Source organism: Dysidea avara, chromosome 7 (assembly GCF_963678975.1).
Source record: "Dysidea avara chromosome 7, odDysAvar1.4, whole genome shotgun sequence".
Lineage (NCBI taxonomy): Eukaryota > Metazoa > Porifera > Demospongiae > Dictyoceratida > Dysideidae > Dysidea > Dysidea avara.
Window position 1 is genome coordinate 18,054,070 of NC_089278.1, and position 23,963 is coordinate 18,078,032.

Sequence of the window (23,963 nt, forward strand, 5' to 3'; positions counted from 1 at the left end):
GTGTGCATTGGCAGGAGCTTAGATATCCGGACAGTTTAAATTAGTATAATACAATCCAGGTAGTTTAATTGTAGCAATTGCTTTGTGGCTTAATGGTCCAGGGTGTGCATGATCAATTTTGCCATCCTACAAATTCAGAGCATGTACCTTGTTCAACCTCATGATCATTCAACACGAATGTTTGACAAGTGGTGATTACTAACTAAAACAACATAGCAATGAGCTGGCCAATGTTTAACACATCAGGGTAAGTTGACCATAGCAAGGAATTTGAAGGACTTGCTGTTATATTAAAAAAAAGCAAAAAACTATAAGACCCTGTAATGTAACAAGAGTGTACTGTATGTTAGTTTGAAATGTCAAGTTATTAACAAAGCCAAAACTATACTGAATTTTATAGTGGTGCAGTAATTTGAAGCTGTGGAGTCACTGGTATGAGTGCAAACGCTAATTTTTGCCATGCCATTTACAAAGAAACATTAATGATCACAAAGAGTACTAGCAGAGATTTCATACCTTTACTGTGGAATCACCAATGTTGGCAGTGATACAGAGCCTACTCACACAATCAACTGCACCTGCGCAATGTTCTATTACTGATGGTGTTACTGATACAAACCCTGTGCTTCATCAATACAAGGTGTCCCCACTTTATAATGCCCCTCATTTTCCAATGATAACAGAAACTTCCTGTATATTTTGATAACACAAAAAACAAATTCACTAGCAAATTAATACTATATAAAAAAATACCAAAAACAGGTATACAAAAATGAACTCCCTATTATATACATGTGTACATCAACAACAGACTAATATAGTATATATACAGTACTATACACGCAACAATTATTTATAATAAAAAGTTTAGCTAGGGTCTACTACAGGACATTTTGTGACATGCATGATGATAGCTTTGGTGGTATCTACTAAAGTGTCATTGTCAATAATCTCAGCAAAATGATCCATAGTTCTTTCTTCAACTAGCAATTGTCTGATTTTGATCCTGTCATTATCATAAACATAAAACTTCGAAGGATTAAGATACTTCATAACCTGCCAAGTAATAAAATTACAGTAAAATAATTTAGCAAATACAAATGTAGTAAATAATGTTGGGAGAACAGAAATACAATTGAAGTACACAGAAATACCAACCTCTAATTCCGTATTATTGTAAATTAACTCTTTAACTTCTCCGTACGTTACTGTCCCAGTGATGGGTATAGAAGCAATCCATCCTGGTTGGAGATAAAGTCCTGGAAGTCTTTCAGTATACTCTGCTAAGTAAATGTCAATTGTTTGTGAGTGAGTCTGTGTAGTTGTTGTTGATGGCTTGGTTGAACCGACATAGGGACCAGCTTCATGTCTAATATCTACAAAAATAGGATACAATTTAGTACTTAAGTTACATCTTTAACCCTAAACCTTTTGGGGAACTTGTACTTACACATTATAGGTGGTATACATGGCAACATTAAATGGGATAACTTCACTCTTCAGCCTAAAACTATTCACTGGGCTACTTGAAGAAATTTAAATGAACACTGTGCTTACTTGTTATGAAGTGTGAACGACAGCAATTTGCATTTCTGTGATTCAATATTCTTGCTATTTGTTTAATTTTGATTGTGGGTTTAATCACACGACTAATAAGATTAGATCCAGTTTTCTGGACTATGTGTGTTTAAGGGTTAGCTAGGAAACTAATCTGCAAATACGTCTCAATAATTTAAACCTTATGACAAATTGTTTTTACTGTTAGAAAAAGCTAGTCAGCTTTGTTGAAGCAAATCACTTAGTGCAATTTTAATAAGTAACAGGAGTAATTTATTATCATCATGTAGTACATTTAGCCACCAGCCAGAGACAAGTGAGCAGAATACACTAGTCCACATGCATGTTTATAACATTAGTTATTGTAAGAAGAATGCCAGTGTTCAATATAAGGTTTCTTACTTGATCTGTCAAAATGACAGAACATGCAACATGGTTGGCCAACGGTACATTATAGTAACACTTTACTTACGCAATGTCTTTTAGACGCTGATTTTGACAAGTCACAATGTATGTCAGACCATTTTTAATTTGGTCGGTCATTGTGGCTTTTGGGTTGGAAAATGACAGATGACAGGGTGTTATTTTGAGTTCTGCATGCTACATCTACACTGTATACCCCCATTCAAAGTCATGAATTCATTAGAATGTATGGCTAGAAATAATAATGGTAAATGGGCTATGTCTGGTAGTGGCTAGTAACAGTGTATATCCCAAGAAATTCTTAGTCGTACAATCATGTCCCTTGATTTGCCTCAAGGACTTGGTTCAATTCTGGATACATATTTGTCATCCATCTATTGCTATTTTAGTGGCTTATGTTGATAAGTTTACTACAAATTTATGTGGCTTGAAGGTTTACATGACCTGTATCATATTACTGTTTGACTTGAATAGTTTAAGCTGCTGATAACTGATAAACACTTACCTAGATTGGACAGCAATTTAGATCTGCTGCTTTCACTAGGATCTACAAGTAACAATTAAGGATGGTCTTCTCATAATAACATCAACTAACCTAACTGATACATTACATCAACAGCACTTGGTCGATTTGTCCAATCATCATGTAAACATCTTGATAATATTGTGTGTAGTGTTGGGGGCAAGAATCCAGGTAGAATGTGTCTGTGACGTTCTGATATCTGTAAATAAACAGTAATGAGATAGGATTGAGTCATTTAGTGCATTGTTCATTGTAACAACCAGTCCAATGCAAAGTCAATTTTGTACCACTCTAAACATAATTTTATTTTCAAATACACCTGTCCCAAAATATATAATGCACTAGTATGTTAGATGTATTAACATTCAAAATATCGATACTTAAAAGCTTTTGTTAGACACTTTGTGAAATACTCTAATAGAACAGTCAACTGAATTACAAATACATACTTTTTGCTGCATGGTGAATCTAGCTTGATTTCTTTGCTTGTAATTAACATCACAGTCAAAGTAGACATGACGCCATGGTCTTAACCCAGTCAACATGAACAACACACAACAAGCTGCTTGCCACACATCCAATGAGAAGCTAGACTGATAATGGCGGTATAGCTAGAAAACAAACCAAACACATGTTGTAAATTGCTATGTGGCATGTCTGCAAGCATGTTTGAAATTTACAAACATCCTGTTGTAATTTGATAGTAACTGGTACGGATTTGATAAAGGGAAAACTAGTGTAATCAATACCAGTGACATGATATTTACATTGTTACATACAGTATGTATCTCACACACATATGGCTACATACAATATGTATATTAAACTCCTCACCTCTGGAGGATTATAATGGCTAGTCCCTTGGGGATCCCCCCTGAATACATCGCTAACATTCCATTCATCAAGTAAAGCTGCACAGTCAAAATCCGACAACTACAAACACAAAAAGGAGAAATGTAATGCTTTTTATACTTCGTATTAAAGATCTCACAAAAAATTAGTTGTTCACATTAAAAGATTATCATGGGCATGTATACCATATCTATTATTGCAATAAGATATAGAACACATTACACCCGCAAGGAGAGAAAACCAACAAAATGCAAATGACTGAAACTGGCTACTAGTGTTACTATTTATAGTGTTACTATTTATAGCCACACTGTATAGTGTTTGAGCGTATCATCTAGCTTAATTTGTATAGCCTCATTGCAGTGCAAGTGTCACTATTCATTACAAGAGAATGTGATTTTTATGTGATAAACTTTATATTTATAGTAGAACAGCATAGTGTGCATTTTGTGATACAATTATGAAACTTTCTACATAAATAGTAATCCTTGTGACATTAATTTTATTTTTTGATATAGTGCCACTGCATATTTGGACCTTAGACAACCTTTATAGCCAGTTTTGCATTGAAAGTTTATCATTTTTTGTCTTTATCTCCCTGAAGAATTATTTTACACTGTTAAAACATGGTTTCAATTAAAAGCGTTGATCTAAGAAACAATACGACTTTTGTTTGAAGTGAATAGCTCATTCCACCACAAAGTTATGATTACTTTAAACAGTTGTAAAATTTGTTGCCCTTAGGGTATAAATTACCAATGGGCAGTAAACTTCATAGAATTTCATGGCTAATATAAATTATCATAACTTTGAGATAAAACCACCTATTGACTTCAAATAAAAACCAAGTAGTTCCTGTCAGCAAGACCTTTAATTTGTAACAGTGTTTAAACAGTGTAAAATAATGCCTCAGGAAGATAAAGACCAAGATGATGAATTCTCAATGAAAAAATGGCTGTAAAGGTCACCAGAGGTCAAATCTGTGATGGCTCTATATCAAAAAATAAGGAGTATGGAAAGTTTCATAATTGTATCACAAAGTGCATGAAATGCCCTTTTTTTTTTTTGTGCTATGCCACTCCACTATTAGTCAGATTCCTTAACCCAAAACTATGACAATAATATGGGAGGAAAGTATCTAATGCAACAAATGATTAAGCAGAGCTTCCTTTCTGTGTAACGTAGTAAATTTTGTATTTATCTACACAACATTGTCCCAGACATGAGGACATGCAGCAATAGTAGTGCTATAGTAAAGAGCATGGCTGATAACTTCAAGGACAATTCCATGGAAACTACATTTGAGGAAATGCATAATAACAGAAGGCATAGTATTGTTCAGAATTTCAATTGTGTTGTCAGAACCTTTAAGCATACTGCAGTCTACCCACGAAGGAGTACCGTCTATTCTATACCCTCACTTAGTCTTGGGTTTCTGGTTCAGTTGGATAAAAGCCTTCAAACATTCTCAGACAACAATAATCACTGTGCAGTAAGGAAACAAATATTATATGTTAAACAGAAAGCCACTTAACTTCTATACAATCGTTTGTTACAGGATTATATGGCTTTAGGTTATCTTCCTCTCATACTTTTGATGGTATGCTCTGTTTTGTGTAGTGCATTTACAATAGCAACATGATGTGAACAAAAATTTAAACACGACATACACAATGAAATGCAATCCCAGAGTGTTGGCCTAGAATAAGAATATACTTTACAAATTAACAGTCACATAAAAGATACTCAGATTGTTTAGGCACGTGGTTGAAAAATGGAAGGAACGTTATGCATAACAACTGTAACCTCAACTTTCCTTCCATTGTTGCTATAAAGGTAGCAAGTACAAGTCAGAAAATTGGTATATTAAAAACAACGTAGAGAATTATGAATGCAGAAACTCTCAATAGCCAAAATGCACATTACATAAATACTACCACAATGATAATTACAACTCACTTTAATTCTCTGTTCAGTGGATGCCACAAGAATGTTCCCGGCTAGAAGAGCAACAAAATGCTGTAAACATTTCACACCACAAACCCGCACAAGTATATGATGCGATATTACAAGTGCCGGATGTATTGATGACCACAAGTATGCAACCATTAATGTAATATGCATAACAAGTTAACCACACTAACATACGTTTGATGTCCCTGTGTAGAATTCTGAACTGTGTGTGGAGAAACTCCAGTGCACTGAACAACTGGTAAGAGAAATCAGACACTTTGTCATAGGGTAGTGGTCCATTTTTGGCCAGGAAGGAATGCAGTGAACCTATAGGTGGACAATGAGGTGTTGTATTAGGGACACTACAAACTTGCTAGCACAATAACACAGACACACACAGACACATATATGCACACATTAACACTAATTACATGCACCAAACACACAAATTAAATCACACCACACTAATTTGAGTGTTGTAATATTCATATATTAACATTCTGGGTAACCATCTACCTTATATATCACAGATGGGTACTGCACCCACTAATTGTGGTGAAAGTGAAAAGCCCCACCATACCAGAGGAATACTATAATTATATTACACTCATGTCTACAACAGCCATGAGGACTTGAAGCGACTACACTATCAGTTTCCTTGCTAAAACGTTTGGCAGACTTTGAAAACCTAACATGTCGTGGTAGACTACATCAGAAGACAGTTGCACTAATAATGAGTGTCTGTACACTAAAGTTGTGTAATACTGCTGATCGTGAAAACGTGTGCTTAACAATTAACTATCACTGCTGCTACATATCAACTTTATTTTAGATTTTGGATGTTACAAGAGCAATTGTATTTATAACAAGCTATCATGAAAAGAAGAAAGCCTTTAGTCGGTTATGTACAAACAGTTCTAGTGTGAAGATATTTCTCATTAAACTAATAGCTGCATCCTCCTAGATGTGGTTTGTGAGAAAAAGCCCCAGTTACGATTCTGCCTTATTGTGACGGAAACACTGCTACACAGCCAGCAGTCTTGTCTCTTTAACACATAATAGAAAAGAGTCATAAACTGATTATATACATAAAAGTACCAACAATAACAATAACTTGAGAACTACAACATGAATTTTATACCAAGACACTGTGACGACTACACACATAATTATACAGGATGGGTACTAACATGACATCAGCTCCATGTAAATATGCAGCTTCAGAGGAGGGTCCATGAATGGAAGAACGTTTGGCTTACGCACAACAGTTGCTCCATAATAGTCTATTATGTGAGGGCATACATGTTCTTTGAGGTACTTCATTTTAATACTACAATAGACTTCATCCAAATTCCTTCTTCCTTTTGGGCTCTGGTCCAGTAAAGTCTACATATAAAATATATTGACTGTATCAAGACATACTGTATGCTGATAGACACTGCAGTACAGGTAAAAATGGCTATAATTCTTATAGCTGTTATTACAAATGAATATGGACAACATTAGTGGTATACATGTAACCACACTAGCTGAGACATGTAACTCTGTTTAAAATCTACAAACTCATCACTCATTACGAAATAACCCAACATGCCTAGCAACTATAAAACGTGATTTTCATTGACTGCATTAATACCAAAGGGGTTTATATTTTGCATAACAGAATTATGATAATACCAACATTCACACTAGCAGAGACTAATTTAGAAGCGTAAAATAATTACAGTTAACACATACACAGACACCACACGTTACATCTACATGGTTCGCCAGATAAAACACTACAAGCTAACAACCTCCGACACAAACATTCACACCCTAATAACCAGTACGCAGGCTAACAGGCAACTAACCAGCGACTAACCCATACAACAGAAACACACTGCAACTGTCAAACAATTATCATTTCACAAAGATATGCATGTTATAAAATAATGTAGATTGAATTTAGTGAAACCAAATTCTTGGATATAATCAATATTGAAATACCATTATTCTAGACATGTTAGGAGATGTCCTTATTAAACTAAAAAGAAGTGGCTTGACTTCAAAGATTTATGCCAAGATTTAATTGGGACAATGAAACTGTTTATGTTTCAAGGTGTACTAATGAAATTTATATCATGACTGAAAGCTGAGAGTTACAAGTATTAAAAGGTTATTGTTACTTACATACCTCCTTTACAGCAAACTTGAAGGGACATTCCATCAACTGAGCAACCCAACATGATCCTGCCCTGCCCGTACCAACACGTTCACACCTTTTCCAGTGTTGATCCTCAACAAACTTCCCGTGGGTACAACCAAACAGTAGATGCTACATACACACAGACACATAAACAAAGTATTCCTAATTCACTACACTCTACTTGGTCAATAATAATAAATGAAGCCATGAATTTTATTTTCTGTACTAATTAATATGTTTATTAACTAAAATATTTTTCTGTTACATGTAAGTAGTTATATGGCATCACCATTACACTAGAATAGCCAAAGAGTCTCAATGGTAACTCAGCAACTATAAATAAAGTACAAAGTATACACAGGGCCAAGCTAAAAATGAGCATTAAACACACACACACACACACACATACATGCACAAAATGCCGTATAAACAGTCCAATATACAGACCTCTCTTAATATTAATATCTCCTGTGGTGGTGACCTACAGATCACTTGTTGATTGATGCAGTCCTGTCTCTGACAAGATTTTGTACTATCCTGCCAGCACTTGTCCTTCAACTGTGTAGATATACAATGTAACACTGACTATCAGTTGTGGAATGTCCATATTGGGTGAAATGTGTGTAACAGTTACAAAGTGAGGTAGTTGGTATGTAGTCAGGCAAGGTACTTCCTTAGTAACAGACTAGTGAATAGTGGGCTTCTTTGTGCATGTAGGATGTTACATACAGAATGTTTTGAACATTTCTTTTCCACATATAAAAAATGCATAAGTTTTAATTGCATGCACACTGGTGTGTGTGTGTGTGTGTGTGTGTGTGTGTGTGTGTGCGCGCGTGTGTGTGTGTGTGCATGTGCGTGTGAGAGACACAGAGAGACAGACAGACAGAGAGCGAGCACGGACATTCATTCAAACACACATTATACATGTGGCGGGTGTGGGCATTATGCATGCATGCATAACATGTAAATGCTATACCTCACACAAACATCATAACGTGTGCACTCATGTAAGCGGCGTGCATCCATTAGTGTATACATTAGATCGTGTAGTTATAGCGTTATAAGGAATCATCATGTCTTAGCTGCCATAATGACATAGTGTACCACAACTACCAATTACACTGTATACATATGGACTAGGATGGTATAGTAAACATGCCACTGTTATGGTACCTCCCACACCCTGTGTTGGGAATTGGTAATGATATTCATGAGGGATGAGAGAACAACAAAATGCAAGGGTGGGACTGAAACAGTGTACTAACTGACTTCTATACAAAACAAAGTTGCTGCTACGTACGGTAAAGAACAAATAAGAACAGAAATGTAGTAAAGCCTTGGACTAAACAATACAACAGTTGTTGGAATCACATTTTAGTCCTATAATTTGTGTACACATTATGTATATGTGTATGTAACACAATAAACACAAAGGCTTACCTTTTCAACTAGAGGAGCAATGAAACTGTTTAGTCTTGTTGTCAAAATTGATTGCTACAGAGAAAGAAAAATACCACATAATTCACACACACACACACGCGCGCGCAATAGATATTATATACTATGTACCCGGGATTGCGTACTGACTTCGTTAACATTACCAACACACCGCTCCACATTGTACTTCCAACATACGGTGTTCCGTAGTAATCGTAAATGTTTCCTGTAAAACTGGCCACCTCCTGGCGGTTTTAGTAATGCAAAAAATTTAACCTATTCAACGTTTAGTAGACAGTACAATAGAACACCTTCCAATAGACCAAACACCTTCCAAGCAACACGAAGCGGATACCACTGTATTACCACTCAGCTCGTGCCGATTTACTGGCTTCGATACTTAGCTGATCAGGATCTGTCCCCTAGCCATTGGAACTGTAGAGGGTAGCAGATATGATGCTGTAGAGCTCCAGTACTATGCCGCCTAGTAAACACTTGCGCGCTAGACTACAAAGGAAAAGTGTTAATGAGTACAACACGGATTGTTCCTTTGAAAACTGGTGGTACACAATCTCAGGTACATAGTATATAATATCTACGCATGCACACATGCATACTACATATCACCCACACATGCACATACAAATGTGCACAATTACATATTGACACCTTGTAGGATATCAATTCAATATCCTAGTGGATATGATAAGCCAATGAATAGAGTCTGTAGCCCACCAACTTTAAATCACTTTACCCACATGAAGAGAAGACAGCTACATGCAAGTACTGACTGAAGATTAAACAGGTGGGAATATACTATTAAAATACGTCAAACGATATTCCAAGACTCTTGTATATACAAGTACTGTTTATGTGGGTTACACATATACTTCATACCACTACAAAGCATATAAACTTTATAAAGAAGCCATTCAAGGTTAAGTGTATGTGTTTAATTTACTTTGCACATCATTGGTCATGCATCAACTTTAAGAAATCTACTTTCAAGAGTACAGGTTGATTGTAAACAATGTGACAGAAGAGCCAAACTACAATATATCCCATAAATGAGTGACACACAGAAAGGACAACATCCGTTTGCTTGAGAACAGATGTACTGTCAACTACTTCCTGTGGTGACAACCCAACTTCAACAATAATACAGGAAACTTAATTCATCTAAATAAGGTCATTGTGTAGACAAGGTTTCCTGATAGTGAAACATCACACAGTGTTACATTATGACTGTATCTAGTACTGCTGGTATAAACATTACTACTCTGGGGTACAAATGAGAGTAGCAGTTTGTGGTTGACTTGTTTGGTGTTCTTTGTGATAGAGACGAGAGATGGTGAATGCAAAGGCTTGCTATATGTTACAACACACACGTGCACGCATGCACACACACCAGACAGACAGACAGACAAAATCACCTTGACAATAGCACACCAGCTGATGTTATCAGGACAACTTCCCAAATCTGAACAATAACGACAGTTCACACAATGATGGTACTGCCACTTGAAGAACTGACGACAGTGGTCACACCTCTCTGTATGGAATAAAATACATTAATAACATGGTGTATCATTTTAGCCAATATAACTAAAATCACTTTGTTATAGTGAATTCATAACCAATATGTTTCTAATACACAACACAACAAATCACTCAGTAAAACACAGCCATGTATATCAAATTGATTTCATTAGCAACTGTAAAGAACAGCTGTAAAGCCATACCTAGTCTATTCACTGTAACCAGGTAACTAAGTTGAAGGTTTGCTTTCAACTGTGTAACTCATTATGATGAGTTTAATTTATTGTAAGTACTTCAAAGTGTTAAAATAATGGTACACTGTGAAACATACACATACAATACACTACACACAAACACACCACACACACTATGCTCACACCTCCTTTACAAGGAATTGCACATTTTTTTCTATGACTGATAAACCATTTGATGTATTCACAGAGGTCACTACACTTCTGGACAGCACAATTGTTAGTATGAACCAAATTAGATACCACATGATTAATCTTCACATCATCAGACTAGAGAACAAAACAAAAGATGAAATGAACCAAACTCTGGAACTATTTAAGTACAGTCCCCTTTCTCCCTTTATTATATACATTACTAGTTGAGTGGTCTGATCAAAGAACTTTTCAGTTGCTGTTTCACTTTAAGTACAGTATGTTACATAGAGTATTAGTAAACTGTTAGTACCATTTCATCCAATAGTTTAAGGGATGTTGCTACTACATCCCATCTTATACAGTATTAATCCCCATTAAAAGTGCAAGGAAACTATCTACATCCTATTTCCTGTCACATACCTAACCATCAGTTTACCATATTACATATTGGAATTTTGTTAACGGACTATTCTTTGTATTCAGGAATTGTATACATGTAGTGTGTGTGTGTGTGTGTGTGTGTGTGTGATGTCACTGGTGTGGCAGTATGCACACATGGATACATTAAGCCACTGTGTCCACTGACACTTAGCACACAAACTGTGCTAAATGCTTACAAAACAATTAGGTACTACACACTTAAACATGATTGTTGTAAATTGAAATGGAATCCTTTGAGATGATGGAATAAAGAATACTATCTGTTTTTAAGAGATGTTATTTCTTAGGACCTAGACAAAGGTCCCAAAGAAGGATATCTACGTATTATAGAGAGGTTGCAGAAAATCTACTGTAGTGACTGTAAGAAGAGTAATGCAGTAACTGCTGTACAAAGAGTAGTAACTGCCAAGAAGCCTTATAGCTTTACATTAAACAAATTTAACTTCATATAAACCACTAATCCAAAATTTACAAAATGGATACAAATGAACTAAATCAGTAAACATATTGACACCATGTAAACACTACAGCGAATAAATGAAACCTTGCTTAACATCCGCCTCATTAACAAGACCACCTGTGTAGGTCACTATAATATAGGTCCCAAACACAGCTATAAGCTGTACTTCATAATGACCACCTCATTATTAAGACCATAAACCCTTCAGTCCCAAAGGTAGCACTAATGACACTTCATTGCACTGTACAACACAAAGTGATATATGTCAATCACCCTGAGGACATAAGCATGTGGTTTACTAATATCCTCTGTGTGTGGATAGAAGCCCTACTAGTTGGTTATCAAGAGCAAAGCCTGTCAGCCTGTCTATGTGTACACCCCCATGTGTGCAGTTCCAGGAAAATCCTCTAGCTCTCAGAAACCGCTCTACATTGGATAAATATTTTGAGACATCTAATGGTACATGTCTCCACAGTAAAATAATATTTTCCTTGTAATACCAGGTCTAGTAAGTTTCAAATTTCACATGCTAAAACTATACATCTGAACAAGAGTGAATAATAAAACAGACATGAAAATTAAATCGAACATAAAGGTCCCTGAAATATTAACTACCCACAGATTGATAGAATGTTTAACAACATTCTTCTGAGAAGTATTAAAGTGTAATGCAAGGACAAACACTTTTCCCAATTACTGGCTAAGCAGTTACTCATAGTCAATGCAAACAATATCTGAAACTGCATTTCTTCTGTTCTATCACTTCAGACATCTTTAATACCCTTGCCAATTTCATGTCTCTTTGTTATAATGACGCTTAGTGGGTACTGTTGTATAAACATTTTAATAGAATAATTTACATTCCTTTTCTATATATAGAGAATAGTTTATATAGCCACTTGGGAATCAAATTATGTTATGGCAATTTGTAGTACATCAGAGTTGCCAAGACATTATTCAAGGCATTTATTACATAGCAACTAAAAACATTTCTAAACAGTTGCCTGGTCTACAGACAGAAGTACCTCTGCACCACTAAGCAGTCAATCTTATTTTTGTAAAACAACAGAAACTTGTACACCAATTCACCAAAACCACACACATTTGTACATATCAATTCCAAGTAGCTAAGCTGTTGTATTGTAGCATTTGTTTATAAACACAAATACTTTCATTGTTCCAACACAGTGTGCACAGACACACACAATAAGAAGCCAGTGAATAACCAAGTGGGTGAAAAATATACACAAGATCATGCATCAGTTGCTCTGTACATGTTATAAAAAGTTTAAGCACTGTAGCAATATTAACTCTAGTTAAAGTGTCTTTGTTTTTGTAGTAACTCAGTCCCATAGTTAAGACACTGTTTACCAAACTAGTACAACTATAGGCTGACAAACTGCAATAAAAATCAAGTAACTAAAGCTCATTACTTGTTACACAAGCACAAGCACGTTACCATATTATGTCAATTTCCCCATTCCTAATACACAAACCCATCAAGTTATCAAATCACTATTATCTAGTTGTGCAGCATCCATCCTAAATTAGTACCACCAAGAATATTCGTTAGCACAAGGGATTCTCCAAATACTCTTGATACAGAGCCAAATACTCTCTTGGGCAATGGCACATGTGCCCAAGCACATCTGCATGCATAAGTTTGTATACAAATGACACACGAATATCAGTACCTCAATGACAGAAATTGTCTATAGTTAATTTCCCACTATTGGAAGCTACATGTAACACATATACATACCTCATATATCCTTAGTTCTATGGGTTCTGGTGGGGGCTGATCACCTGAAGGTCGGCTACCCTCTTGTGAACTGGTGGTGTTTGTAACTGGTGCGATCCCAGTGTTGATATGAGGTGATGACACGGTTGGTGTTTTCTTGTAAGTTGGAAACAATCTGTTACGAAACTCACGCATTTTGTTTACATCTGGTGACGAAGTGTGTGATACAGGTTTACCACCATCTTCTGGCTTGCCATTTTGTCCACCAATGTCTAATCCATTACTTTTAGCACTGTGATTTACTACAGAGTTAGACATAGTTAGATGCCTGTCCTTCACAGGGTTAACATGGTGCAATTGGTGCTGCTTTGCAATTGGAATAGGAGTCAACATATGAGGATTCAGCCCATTGGGTTGGCGGGTGAAAGAAACAGGAGACTCCATCTCTGCAGGGCTATTTCCAAAGGGACTTGGGCTAGGAGATCTACTGTGAGAATATATTTCAATCTTAGATGGTCTTGGTGGTGTAGCTATGCGCGCCGCTGGTTGTGTTTCTACCCTCTCGTCTTCCATCATTATGTCTATTAGATCCTCGTTCAAACTGTTCTCACTGCGCAGCATAGCCATTCCATAGTTTGTTCCCTGAAAACGAAACAATGCATGCGAACACATTGCATAACACACAGCAATCGCGTTACCTTTCGCTTATCCAGTGTTACAAATCCTTAATGTTATAAAACTATAAACTCGTCGCTACTCTTATCTAATTTGTACCTTACTGCCTCACTAGAAGAAATGGTTTACCCCGCCCGTACCGAATACCTCAGTATAAACTACAATATGCCGTAAAATCTAGTATGGTTTTCTATCCTCAGCGATCCACGCTGTTGTCACTGTTGACTAATGTCACTCGAGCGAGTAGCAGACAAATCCATCTCATCGCTACCGGATCCCTATTTTTATATTAAAAAAATGTCTGTAGACTAATTTTACGACCACCCGACACGTGATTCGAATAATTATGTAATTACGTATGCGCGAGGTATAATGCATACAATTAGCGGATACTGCGTGGGCAGGGATATCATATCACGTCTGCATGACATTTTTAAGGGCTGTAAAAGGCTGTCAGTCAAACCATATGGACCTGCGATGTTTTATGCATAAGCCATGTGGTCCAGGCATGGTATGCATGCATGATCAATATTACGTGTGCTGTTACATATATTGGCATGATTATATTATATAACTATATACTTGCATGCATGACATCGACAATTAAAAAAGCTATACTTAATCTAAGTCTCGATGCATATGACCTGATTATATGCATGAAGTTGTTTTAGTAGGAGGCATATATTAATAATAAATTGTCACTGCATGGTTTGTATGGGATATTATATATCGTAGAGCACCTTAAGCCATATCATATGCAAAAACACTATCATCTTTTTGTACAGAATACTTCATTTTTTGTAGAATACTCACTATTTTTAAGTAGTGACTTTCACTACTTTTGTAGTAACCTCTTTTGTATGTGACCCTGAGAATGTCACTACATGGTAGTGACGTTCACTACAAAAATTAGTAGTGAACGTCACTACACAAAAATAGTGAGTATTGTGGCAGACATTAGTAGTGGCCTTTGCTATAGTTTGTTTTTTTACTGTGTTGTGCTACCTTATGTACTTTCTTTATATGATCAAGGGCTCTGTATCTTATCTCTCTCAAGCTAATGTCGAGCTATATAGTATATACATATTATGCAGTAAATTCTTATAGCTCAAATGACACATCTGTGTAACAGTGCTAGCTGCAGATTTCCAAGAATGTTTAATCCAATTTGCTAAAGCCATTCAACTCTATACACTAACCACATACTTCCTTCCTCCTCACACTTGTATATATGTTACTGTGCATACTGTGTCAGGTACACGCATGGAAATGTGCAAGGTCAGATTAAACAATATGTGACCTGTAGATATATATATCGATGCTACCTCTTAAAGTCACATGTTTTGAAAAAAAAATTAAACTTAAGTAGCTATGCATGCTCACTGATATTACCAAAGTGACAAAATATGATCATGTGCAAACTAATTTCACACAGTTCCAAATGCATGCATGTCATATAAACCACTACAACAAATATCACATAAGATACACAATGAATGTCTGAAACATGATCCTAACAGATGATATGCATGCATAGAGTGATTTGAAACAACAATGACAGTTTCTTGTCCATTTAGGGTGTGAGTCTGAAAAACTCTCTGAATTAAGAACACAATGCATAGAAGGAAAAAGATTTTGGTCCCGATAAGTCTAGTTTAAGTTTTTGCAATTATTCTTGATCCCAAGGTATCTGTTATATAGAGGTTCTGCAAAGTGTTGAAGAGAGAACCTGAAATGCAATGCAACTGAAAAACAAGAAATTATATAAACCTAACTGCATTTCATGTGTTACAAAATTGAAATGAGAATATTATATTAGTACTCACCTAGCTATACCATAAGAGGTGTATGCAGAGCATGCTTGGGAGGGGATTCTGTTTGCTATAAAAATAATAACTACTATTATTTAGAATTATATAGTTCACCTATCCCACAGTAGACAATACCTGGTTGCTTATCCTGTAGACAATTTTATAAAACTGTAAACAAAGCAGTTAGATGGTAACTATGTGAAACCTGACTCAAAGAGGTCGTGAATTTAATGTGTGGTATAATTATACTTTATAAATCATCTGGTATAACCGTTAACATCCCATACATTACATATCCCTGCTAGCTCTCATGATACATTAGTTATAGATCTATATGAATATGTTCACTAGTTATAATGCTGCACTATAGCTGTAATATATACAGGCTGATACTAATTCAGTTTCTGTTATTTACAGTAGATACTGTCCCGGCAAAAGTAAATATTATACCTTGTAATGCCAACTGGTAATGTATAATCCATATAGGATAATAATAAGGACATGACTACTCAATGTGGGTTTCTTGCGTATTACACATGCGGTATTATATTATTGTATACTCTGGTTGTTGATGTGATGCGGATCACTCACACTGCTGCTGCATTGGAAGTCATGGTGAAGTTTTATAGTTTCTATGTACAAATGCAATTAATTGAATCACTTGAAAGAAAACCCAATACCATATATGTCAACATCTCTTCCACTGTTGTCCTCTCACCATTATATAGTTCTGTAACTCAAGTCCCTTTTTATCTATGTAAATGTGTTATAAACATTTCTCACACCATGCATGCATGTATAATTGCAACTGTTTGTACTACAGACGACACCTTCAGATGTCCATTTTTGGTATAGAGTGAATGAAAGTCTCACTTATAGTAGCCACAATTTTTAAGACAACATCATTTACAGAGGCCACACCTACACAGCCCCCAATAGGTAGTAAGGCCACTGTCAATAGAAAGGCAACAAGGTAATTTCAGTCAGCCTAGCTGTTAAAATTTACGTATTTGTAACTGTCCATGGTATTGCAGGCATAAAATAGTATAAAGAGCATATTCATATAAATTATAACAACACATCTCTGTGTAGCAAAGTATGTGATAGCCAGTACTAATTACTGGCTGCTAAATGATTATTACTATAGCAGTGGATTTGTCTGCTGCTCACTCAAGTTTCAAGTTATACAACATAGTAGCAATAGCTGGTGTGGCATTGTGGATCACTGAAGATGCAAAATCATGTACAGTTCATCGTTTCCATATCCTTGATGTTTTCCTGTTGGCAGCCGAACTGTTACTGTTAAAGCCTGTGAATACAGGGAGTCAGAAACATGCAACTATATACCATGAAGAATGTAGGTAAAAAATCCCAGTATAGTTGCATACATGCACACGTTGGTCATATTAATCAATCTCAAATAATACTAACAGTTGCAGTTCAAATATTTGCATTTTGAGGGAGTATGCCTGCCTACATGTTTACAGCCAATATCCTGGGGACATGACAGCCACATGGTTAGTTAGTTAGTTATGGAAACGCTTAAGGAAATTTCATTCACAAAGCATCAACTACTTTCATATAGTTGTCATTACAAATTAACTACCTAGCTACAGCTAATTCTGAGAACTAATTGATTATATACACACCATCATTGCTCTGGGATGGAATGTTACTGTCAAGTGTTAAGACATTACAGAATTAACACTTTCAAGGTGCAATGTAGTATTGTTCTGTTATAATACATGGGAAATAGGAAGTTGGGAAATAAATGGGAATTAATAATATCACATGTGCAGACTTGTGTTTTCCACCTAGCCATAAGGAATCGTGAAGTTTTAATGTTTCACCTTGCATGTAAAGCTTCATAACAACATGCTCCTGTGTATAACAGTTGGATTAATATCAAGACAATGACTGGTTATTTAAGCAACTAGATGTATATTTCTACATTGCAGCATAACAATTATATATAGATGAATGTATAGTAGCTTGTCATGTGGTGATGTATGTGAGAATATCAGTAGATAAAGATGAATTGATAAAGACATACAGGTTTTTGGAAATCTAAAAAATGTATAGCTACTGTTTCACAATATATTTATTGACTTTAGAAAATTTATGACAACAAACCACAAAGGTTTTAAAAAAACCATGCTGTCTACATTCTGTTACCATAAATAATGGAAGCTTGCACATAAAACAAAACTTTAATAACATACATGGGTTTTGTTTTGGAAGAACAATTTAGTGACTGTTTATAGCAATGGCATATGATTAGTGATTCATCAACTGCACAAGAGAAAAGGGAAAGTAAAATGGGAAAGTATAATGGAAAAAAACAGGGGTTTAATGAATCACATGCAAAAGGATTTGTAAAAAGTCCGTATGGTATACTCAAGCACTTTAAATGCATCAATTTTTCTCCCGCCACTTTTTTTCATTACAGTATTCACTCAAACAATTTTTGAGAAGTACACAATGTACTGTAACTTCGAGTCATACTATAGGGATCAATAGTATTCGAGTACTCTCCAATGTGACAATTGAGTTATCACTAATACTGGTTATCAGTCCTATGTAACATGATATACCAGACTATAAACATTTCAAGCAATGCCATATATGGTACACTAGTTTTTGACAAGCAAAGTTTATTGAATTTTACGAATAAAATTTCACTGTTTTCATTGCATGTGTCATTTTTTTATGATCACATGAACTAGACAAATGAATCACATGGTACTAAAGTACTAAATTTACCAATTAATCTCTTAACAAGTACCTTAGTACTTGCAATATTTGCTTCGGCTCTAGTATACACTATATCTATTCCAACCTGTGACTGTTTCCCTAATGATGCTTCTCTGAGCACCAAAAGGTGAAAACCCAAATTTTATAGTCTTCAACACTTCTGTAAAACTTTTTTGGTATTTGGTGGTATTGGCAGTTTTCACTGTAAAACTATTGCATAACTTTTAGCTAGCTGCAAGTAATGAAATAGTCCACATGCTGTACGTAATGTGTTAAGTTTGAGTGGATAGGCTTATGGGTCAAATGGTGGATGATACCTTGGTTTGATATGATTCCAAGTAGTTGTGATATAGTATTAGTGTGTTTTGATACCGCATAGATAGTACCTCCAGAGATAGACGTATATGGATACCGACACTGAGTATTTATACTTGGAAGTCAATTAGTGAACCTTGCAGTAAAAAATTAAGGCTGGTGGGTTGGAATCAACGTTGAAACCGGGTCACTACTGCTGACCCGGATGACCCACTGACCCGGATAGCAATCCGGGTCAGACCCGGATGTGACCCGGATTAATTAAAGCCGAGACGTGTTTTGGCTAGTCTCGGGCGAGCGAACGAGTCTACATTTTGAGCGTTCGATTCGTGTTGAGTAAATATTGCAACTTCAGCCTAGCTGTAGGTTGAAGATCAAAAAAAAAAAAAAAAAGGTCTTTATCTACTGACAATAGCTACCCCTCACCATAGATACCCTCAGTTTCGTGCTACATACTGCACTTACTAACAAATAGCCGTGGCTGAGCATATGTTGGTAATGCGATAAGTGGGTGTGGCTCACGAAAGAGCTATGCGATAGCGTTTATAAGTTCCACATCGTCAAACGAACAATTTCGTTTCTCACGTGATCCAATCCGGGTCAGACCCGGATAAATTGTAAACCGGGTCAGACCCGAAAATGTGACCCGGATGACCCGACCCGGTTTCAACGCTGGTTGGAATAAAGATTGCCAGCAGTAACTATCAAATATTCTATATTTACAAATGTTCACAGCCAAAACATGTGGCCATTACAAGTTTAGCAATAAACATTGTGGACAACAAATAAACAAAATGGCAGCATGCGTCACTTTTGATGTAAACCCTACTTAAATAGTACTACCGTACTGTTTGATAATGATATCATGTGATGAAATGTGTGATTCCTTATAAAAAGTACTTAATACTGAAGAATTGGGCATAGATATTTTAATACTCATATCGCACACTCTAGTGAAAAATTCAGACAGGAAACCCTACAAGGATCACCTTGGTCACTAGATACTCTTAAGGACCACCATCAGGTGAAAATTCTGTACATGTACGTAGTTGCCAGGGCTGGTGAATTACAATCCTTTAAATTTAAAAATACATTCTGTGAATCAACAATGTGCCTATCCTATTTATGGGTGATTTGCAAATATCACATAGTTTGATAAGTCTTTACAAGACTCAAGTAGATCCCTGATGTTGTCAATATGATGGCAGAATTGTCTAGTTATGCAAAATGCTAGGAAAACAGTGGCATATTTGTTGTACACATTCACTAAGTACAAAAGATACAGTAGCCAGCCACCAACGGGTCAAATATTAGGACCTTAATATACAAGCAGGATGGCTGCATTGGAACTGTATAAATTTCCAAATGGGAATTTTATCGTTGGCCTTTGGCCATTAAGACAGGTTTCATTGTATTCAAAATAACTTGCTCATGAGTTCTCTTGGTTGAAATTAACTGTTTGGTTATTTTCCAAATTTCTAAGTGGTCAACTTAGTAAATTTCACAAAAATTAACAGCAACTCTACAGTAGAATGCTTCATTTGTTACTGTTAGTTTTGTATGCTGTGTAGAGTACATTGTATGCATATAGGGCCTCTATTGTAGTATGCATCTCTTCAAGTCTGAGTCATAGACCAAACTACAATGTGTTTTATAAGGGCTGTACTGCAAGGATGTTAAAATCACCAAGCACAGGAAACAATTCAAGTGTTCATTTTATTACATTGAACTCTTGACAAGACTTACCTTCTAATAGTTAACAAATAGTCCAGTGTTGAAACCAGGTCGGGTCACCCGTGTTACATTTTGTCCGGGTCATCTGGGTCTGACCTGCTTCAAAAATTATCTGGGTCTGACCCGAATTGGATCACGTGTAAAGCAAATTAATTAGTTGGATGGTACGGTAGTGTATAAACGTGTCATAGTCAAGTCCTGATGCAACCCAGCTTCTTTTGTGAGCCATGCCCACTTATCGGACAACTGCCTGCAGCCACGCCCATTTATTGGTGATATTAAAGTCTACAGGTATGCACAAAACCATGCCCATAGCTGCCTGCTGGCTTACGTGGAGCCACACCCACTAATCAATTGTTATTTACTAGATATGGTCTAGGTCAGCTTCTTCATGAGACACGCCCACTTTATATCAGGAATGTATCATAGTGTTTTTAATTATGGTGTGCTAGGTATGTGCAAAGATACACCCACTTGTAGGAAATGTACCTTGCTTTCTGCAAACTTACGTGAAATCATGCCCACTGATTAACATTGTTAAGTATAGACATCCTGGTGCTTAACGCACTGATCAGCACTCAAAATGTAGCTCTTGGCACACGCCTCACTTTTAATTAATCTGGGTCACATTCGGGTCTGACCAGGTCATCCACGTCAGCAGTAGTGACCCTGTTTCAACGCTGAAACAGTCATATGAGCTTGAACAGATATTAATCAACATCATGTAATACTTTTATTTTACGTAATAAACTGGGGTTCCTACAGGTTCTGTGATTTGGAACAAGCAAATCTTCAATTATTACCTCACAGCTCATGTGATGACAAACTTCACTTGTTGTGTGAAGTATGCGCAATTGGCATTTACTTGCCTGATTAACCCTAGGTTCCATTAATATAGCTGAGTGGATGGTTGGTATGTAAATAATACTGCAAAAGGCAACAACAGTAACATTATAGGCAGTGAACTAGGAACACACACACACACACACACACACACACACACACACACACACACACACACACACACACACACACACACACACACACACACACACACACACACACACACCTGCACACACCACACACCTGCACACAGACACACCTGCACACACAGACACACACCTACACACACAGACACGCACACACAGAAACACACCTGCATGCACACACACACACACAGACAGACAGACAGACAGACACACACCTACACACACACACACCTGCACACACACACACCTGCACGCACGCACGCACGCACACACACACACACACACACACACACGCACGCACCTGCACACACACACACACACACACACACACACACACACACACACACACACCTGTACACACACCTGCACACACACACACACACACACACACACACACCTGCACATACACACACACACATGTACACACACAGACATTACACAGACACCTGCACACACACAGACACCTGCACACACACAGACACCTGCACACACACAGACACCTGCACACACACAGACACCTGCACACACACAGACACCTGCACACACACAGACACCTGCACACACACACACCTGCACACACACACACCTGTACACACACACACCTGCACACACACACACACACACACACACACACACACACCTGCAGACACACACACACGCACGCACACACACACCTGCGCACACACACACACACATGCGAACACACACACCTACGCACACACACACACCTGCGCACACACACACCTGTTCACTAAGACAACTGCACATTGACCCAAAGAATTGGAACAGGATAATCTTGCTTGACAACAATATCACTAGAGTGAAGTCACTTTTGTGATAAAATTTTTTTTCACACTAGCAGTGAAAGTCAGTCTGTTCGGAGGAATACAATTCTTACAGTATTATGATGCAGTGATGAGATATTGAAATAATTCAGGTTAATGACAGATCTACAGGAACCCCATATTATGTTAGTGCTTTTTTTGAATTCCATTTTATTACATTTTCTTTATCTAGATAGACAAAGGAATAGCCAACAGAAGTTTCAGCTCAAGAAGCCAAGAAGTTTCAAAGTTACAGTGCTACAAAGTGGCAACAGCAGAACAATCAATTTGTACAGTGACGATACGGAAAATAAACTACAGGTGCTTAAATAAATGGTATAACTTCCGAATGCAGTCCTCTACCAAGATGTAATTTTCACCATCGGATTCTCCATTAACAAGCGAAACCATTGCTGGGTAAGTTTTGTCTTTTAAACCTTTCCTACAAGCTGGGTGAAGGCAAAAACGTGAGAAAAAAACCGATAATGAACCGCTCATCTAATGAGGCAAACTAACACTCATATCTTCTTTCTCCTTGGGAGTACTGACACGAAACAAAGATTTTCAAACTCTTCTTGCTTTGGGGATCACAATGCTTCCATAGTTTTTGCTGATATCACCTTCCTTCATTGTGAAACAAGTGCTCAAAAAAATCTCAAATTTTTTTCTTCAATTTCATAAATACTTCACCCATTGTGTTTATTGCATTCTACTGTAAAATTGGGCTTGCGCTAACATATGGGATTCTTGCAGATCGATCACAAATTACATTGAAAATGTGTATGTGCATACATATAGATATAAGATACGAATGTGTTAGACAAGTACTGTATAACTGTAATCATTTAGCACACCACACATGATGTCCAAGGGAGTACACTATATAAATGTTAATTTTAAAAACACTTTTTAAATATCTACATCAAGATTCATGCATCTGCTATACAAGTACCCGTTACCAGAACTGCTAATTGTGAAGTTGTACTATCTGTGCAGACAGCAACTAGTTTCTGTATAGCTATATGTATTGCCACAAAACAATTTTCTCCTTATACCGTACGGAGGGAAACTTTGGAGGGGGGGAAAATTTGGCGAATCAAGCAAAATATCACTGTTGGCGAAATAAAATTTGGCGAATTGTTAGCAAAGCGCACGCCGTATTGAATTAATTAGATCACTAATTGCTGTGCCTGAAGCGAGAACTGGAGTGCCACGCCTCTCAGTGATTCGGCGCCTGGAGTCAGCTACCAACTAAAAGGTAATACTATATAGACAGTAGATCTACACCCTCTGGAATAGTGAATATCGTACTTAATATGGTAGGACTCGCTATACTTGTCATGCCCGTTTCGAGTTGA

General features: G+C 36.7%; 1 protein-coding gene across 3 annotated transcripts; it reads right to left on the bottom strand.

Moving 5' to 3' along the window:
• Nucleotides 1–677: 677 nt before the first annotated feature.
• Nucleotides 678–14,504, bottom strand: LOC136260437 (uncharacterized). Of its 3 annotated transcripts, none has more exons than XM_066054160.1 (16): nucleotides 14,278–14,503; nucleotides 13,525–14,145; nucleotides 10,855–10,996; nucleotides 10,370–10,488; nucleotides 8,940–8,993; nucleotides 7,944–8,054; nucleotides 7,485–7,625; nucleotides 6,499–6,694; nucleotides 5,504–5,635; nucleotides 5,315–5,355; nucleotides 3,338–3,436; nucleotides 2,953–3,114; nucleotides 2,576–2,702; nucleotides 2,486–2,527; nucleotides 1,159–1,376; nucleotides 678–1,056 (listed from the first exon to the last, which is right to left on the bottom strand). In XM_066054160.1, exons 2-16 carry the CDS (start codon nucleotides 14,128–14,130, stop codon nucleotides 868–870), a joined length of 2,379 nt encoding a protein of 792 aa, XP_065910232.1. In that variant the 5' UTR covers nucleotides 14,131–14,145; nucleotides 14,278–14,503; the 3' UTR covers nucleotides 678–867. The 3 variants fall into 3 exon arrangements, with proteins under 3 accessions (XP_065910232.1, XP_065910231.1, XP_065910233.1); XM_066054159.1 differs by having other exon boundaries at nucleotides 14,202–14,503; XM_066054161.1 differs by lacking the exon at nucleotides 2,486–2,527 and having other exon boundaries at nucleotides 14,202–14,504.
• Between the last annotated feature and the right edge of the window lie 9,459 nt (nucleotides 14,505–23,963).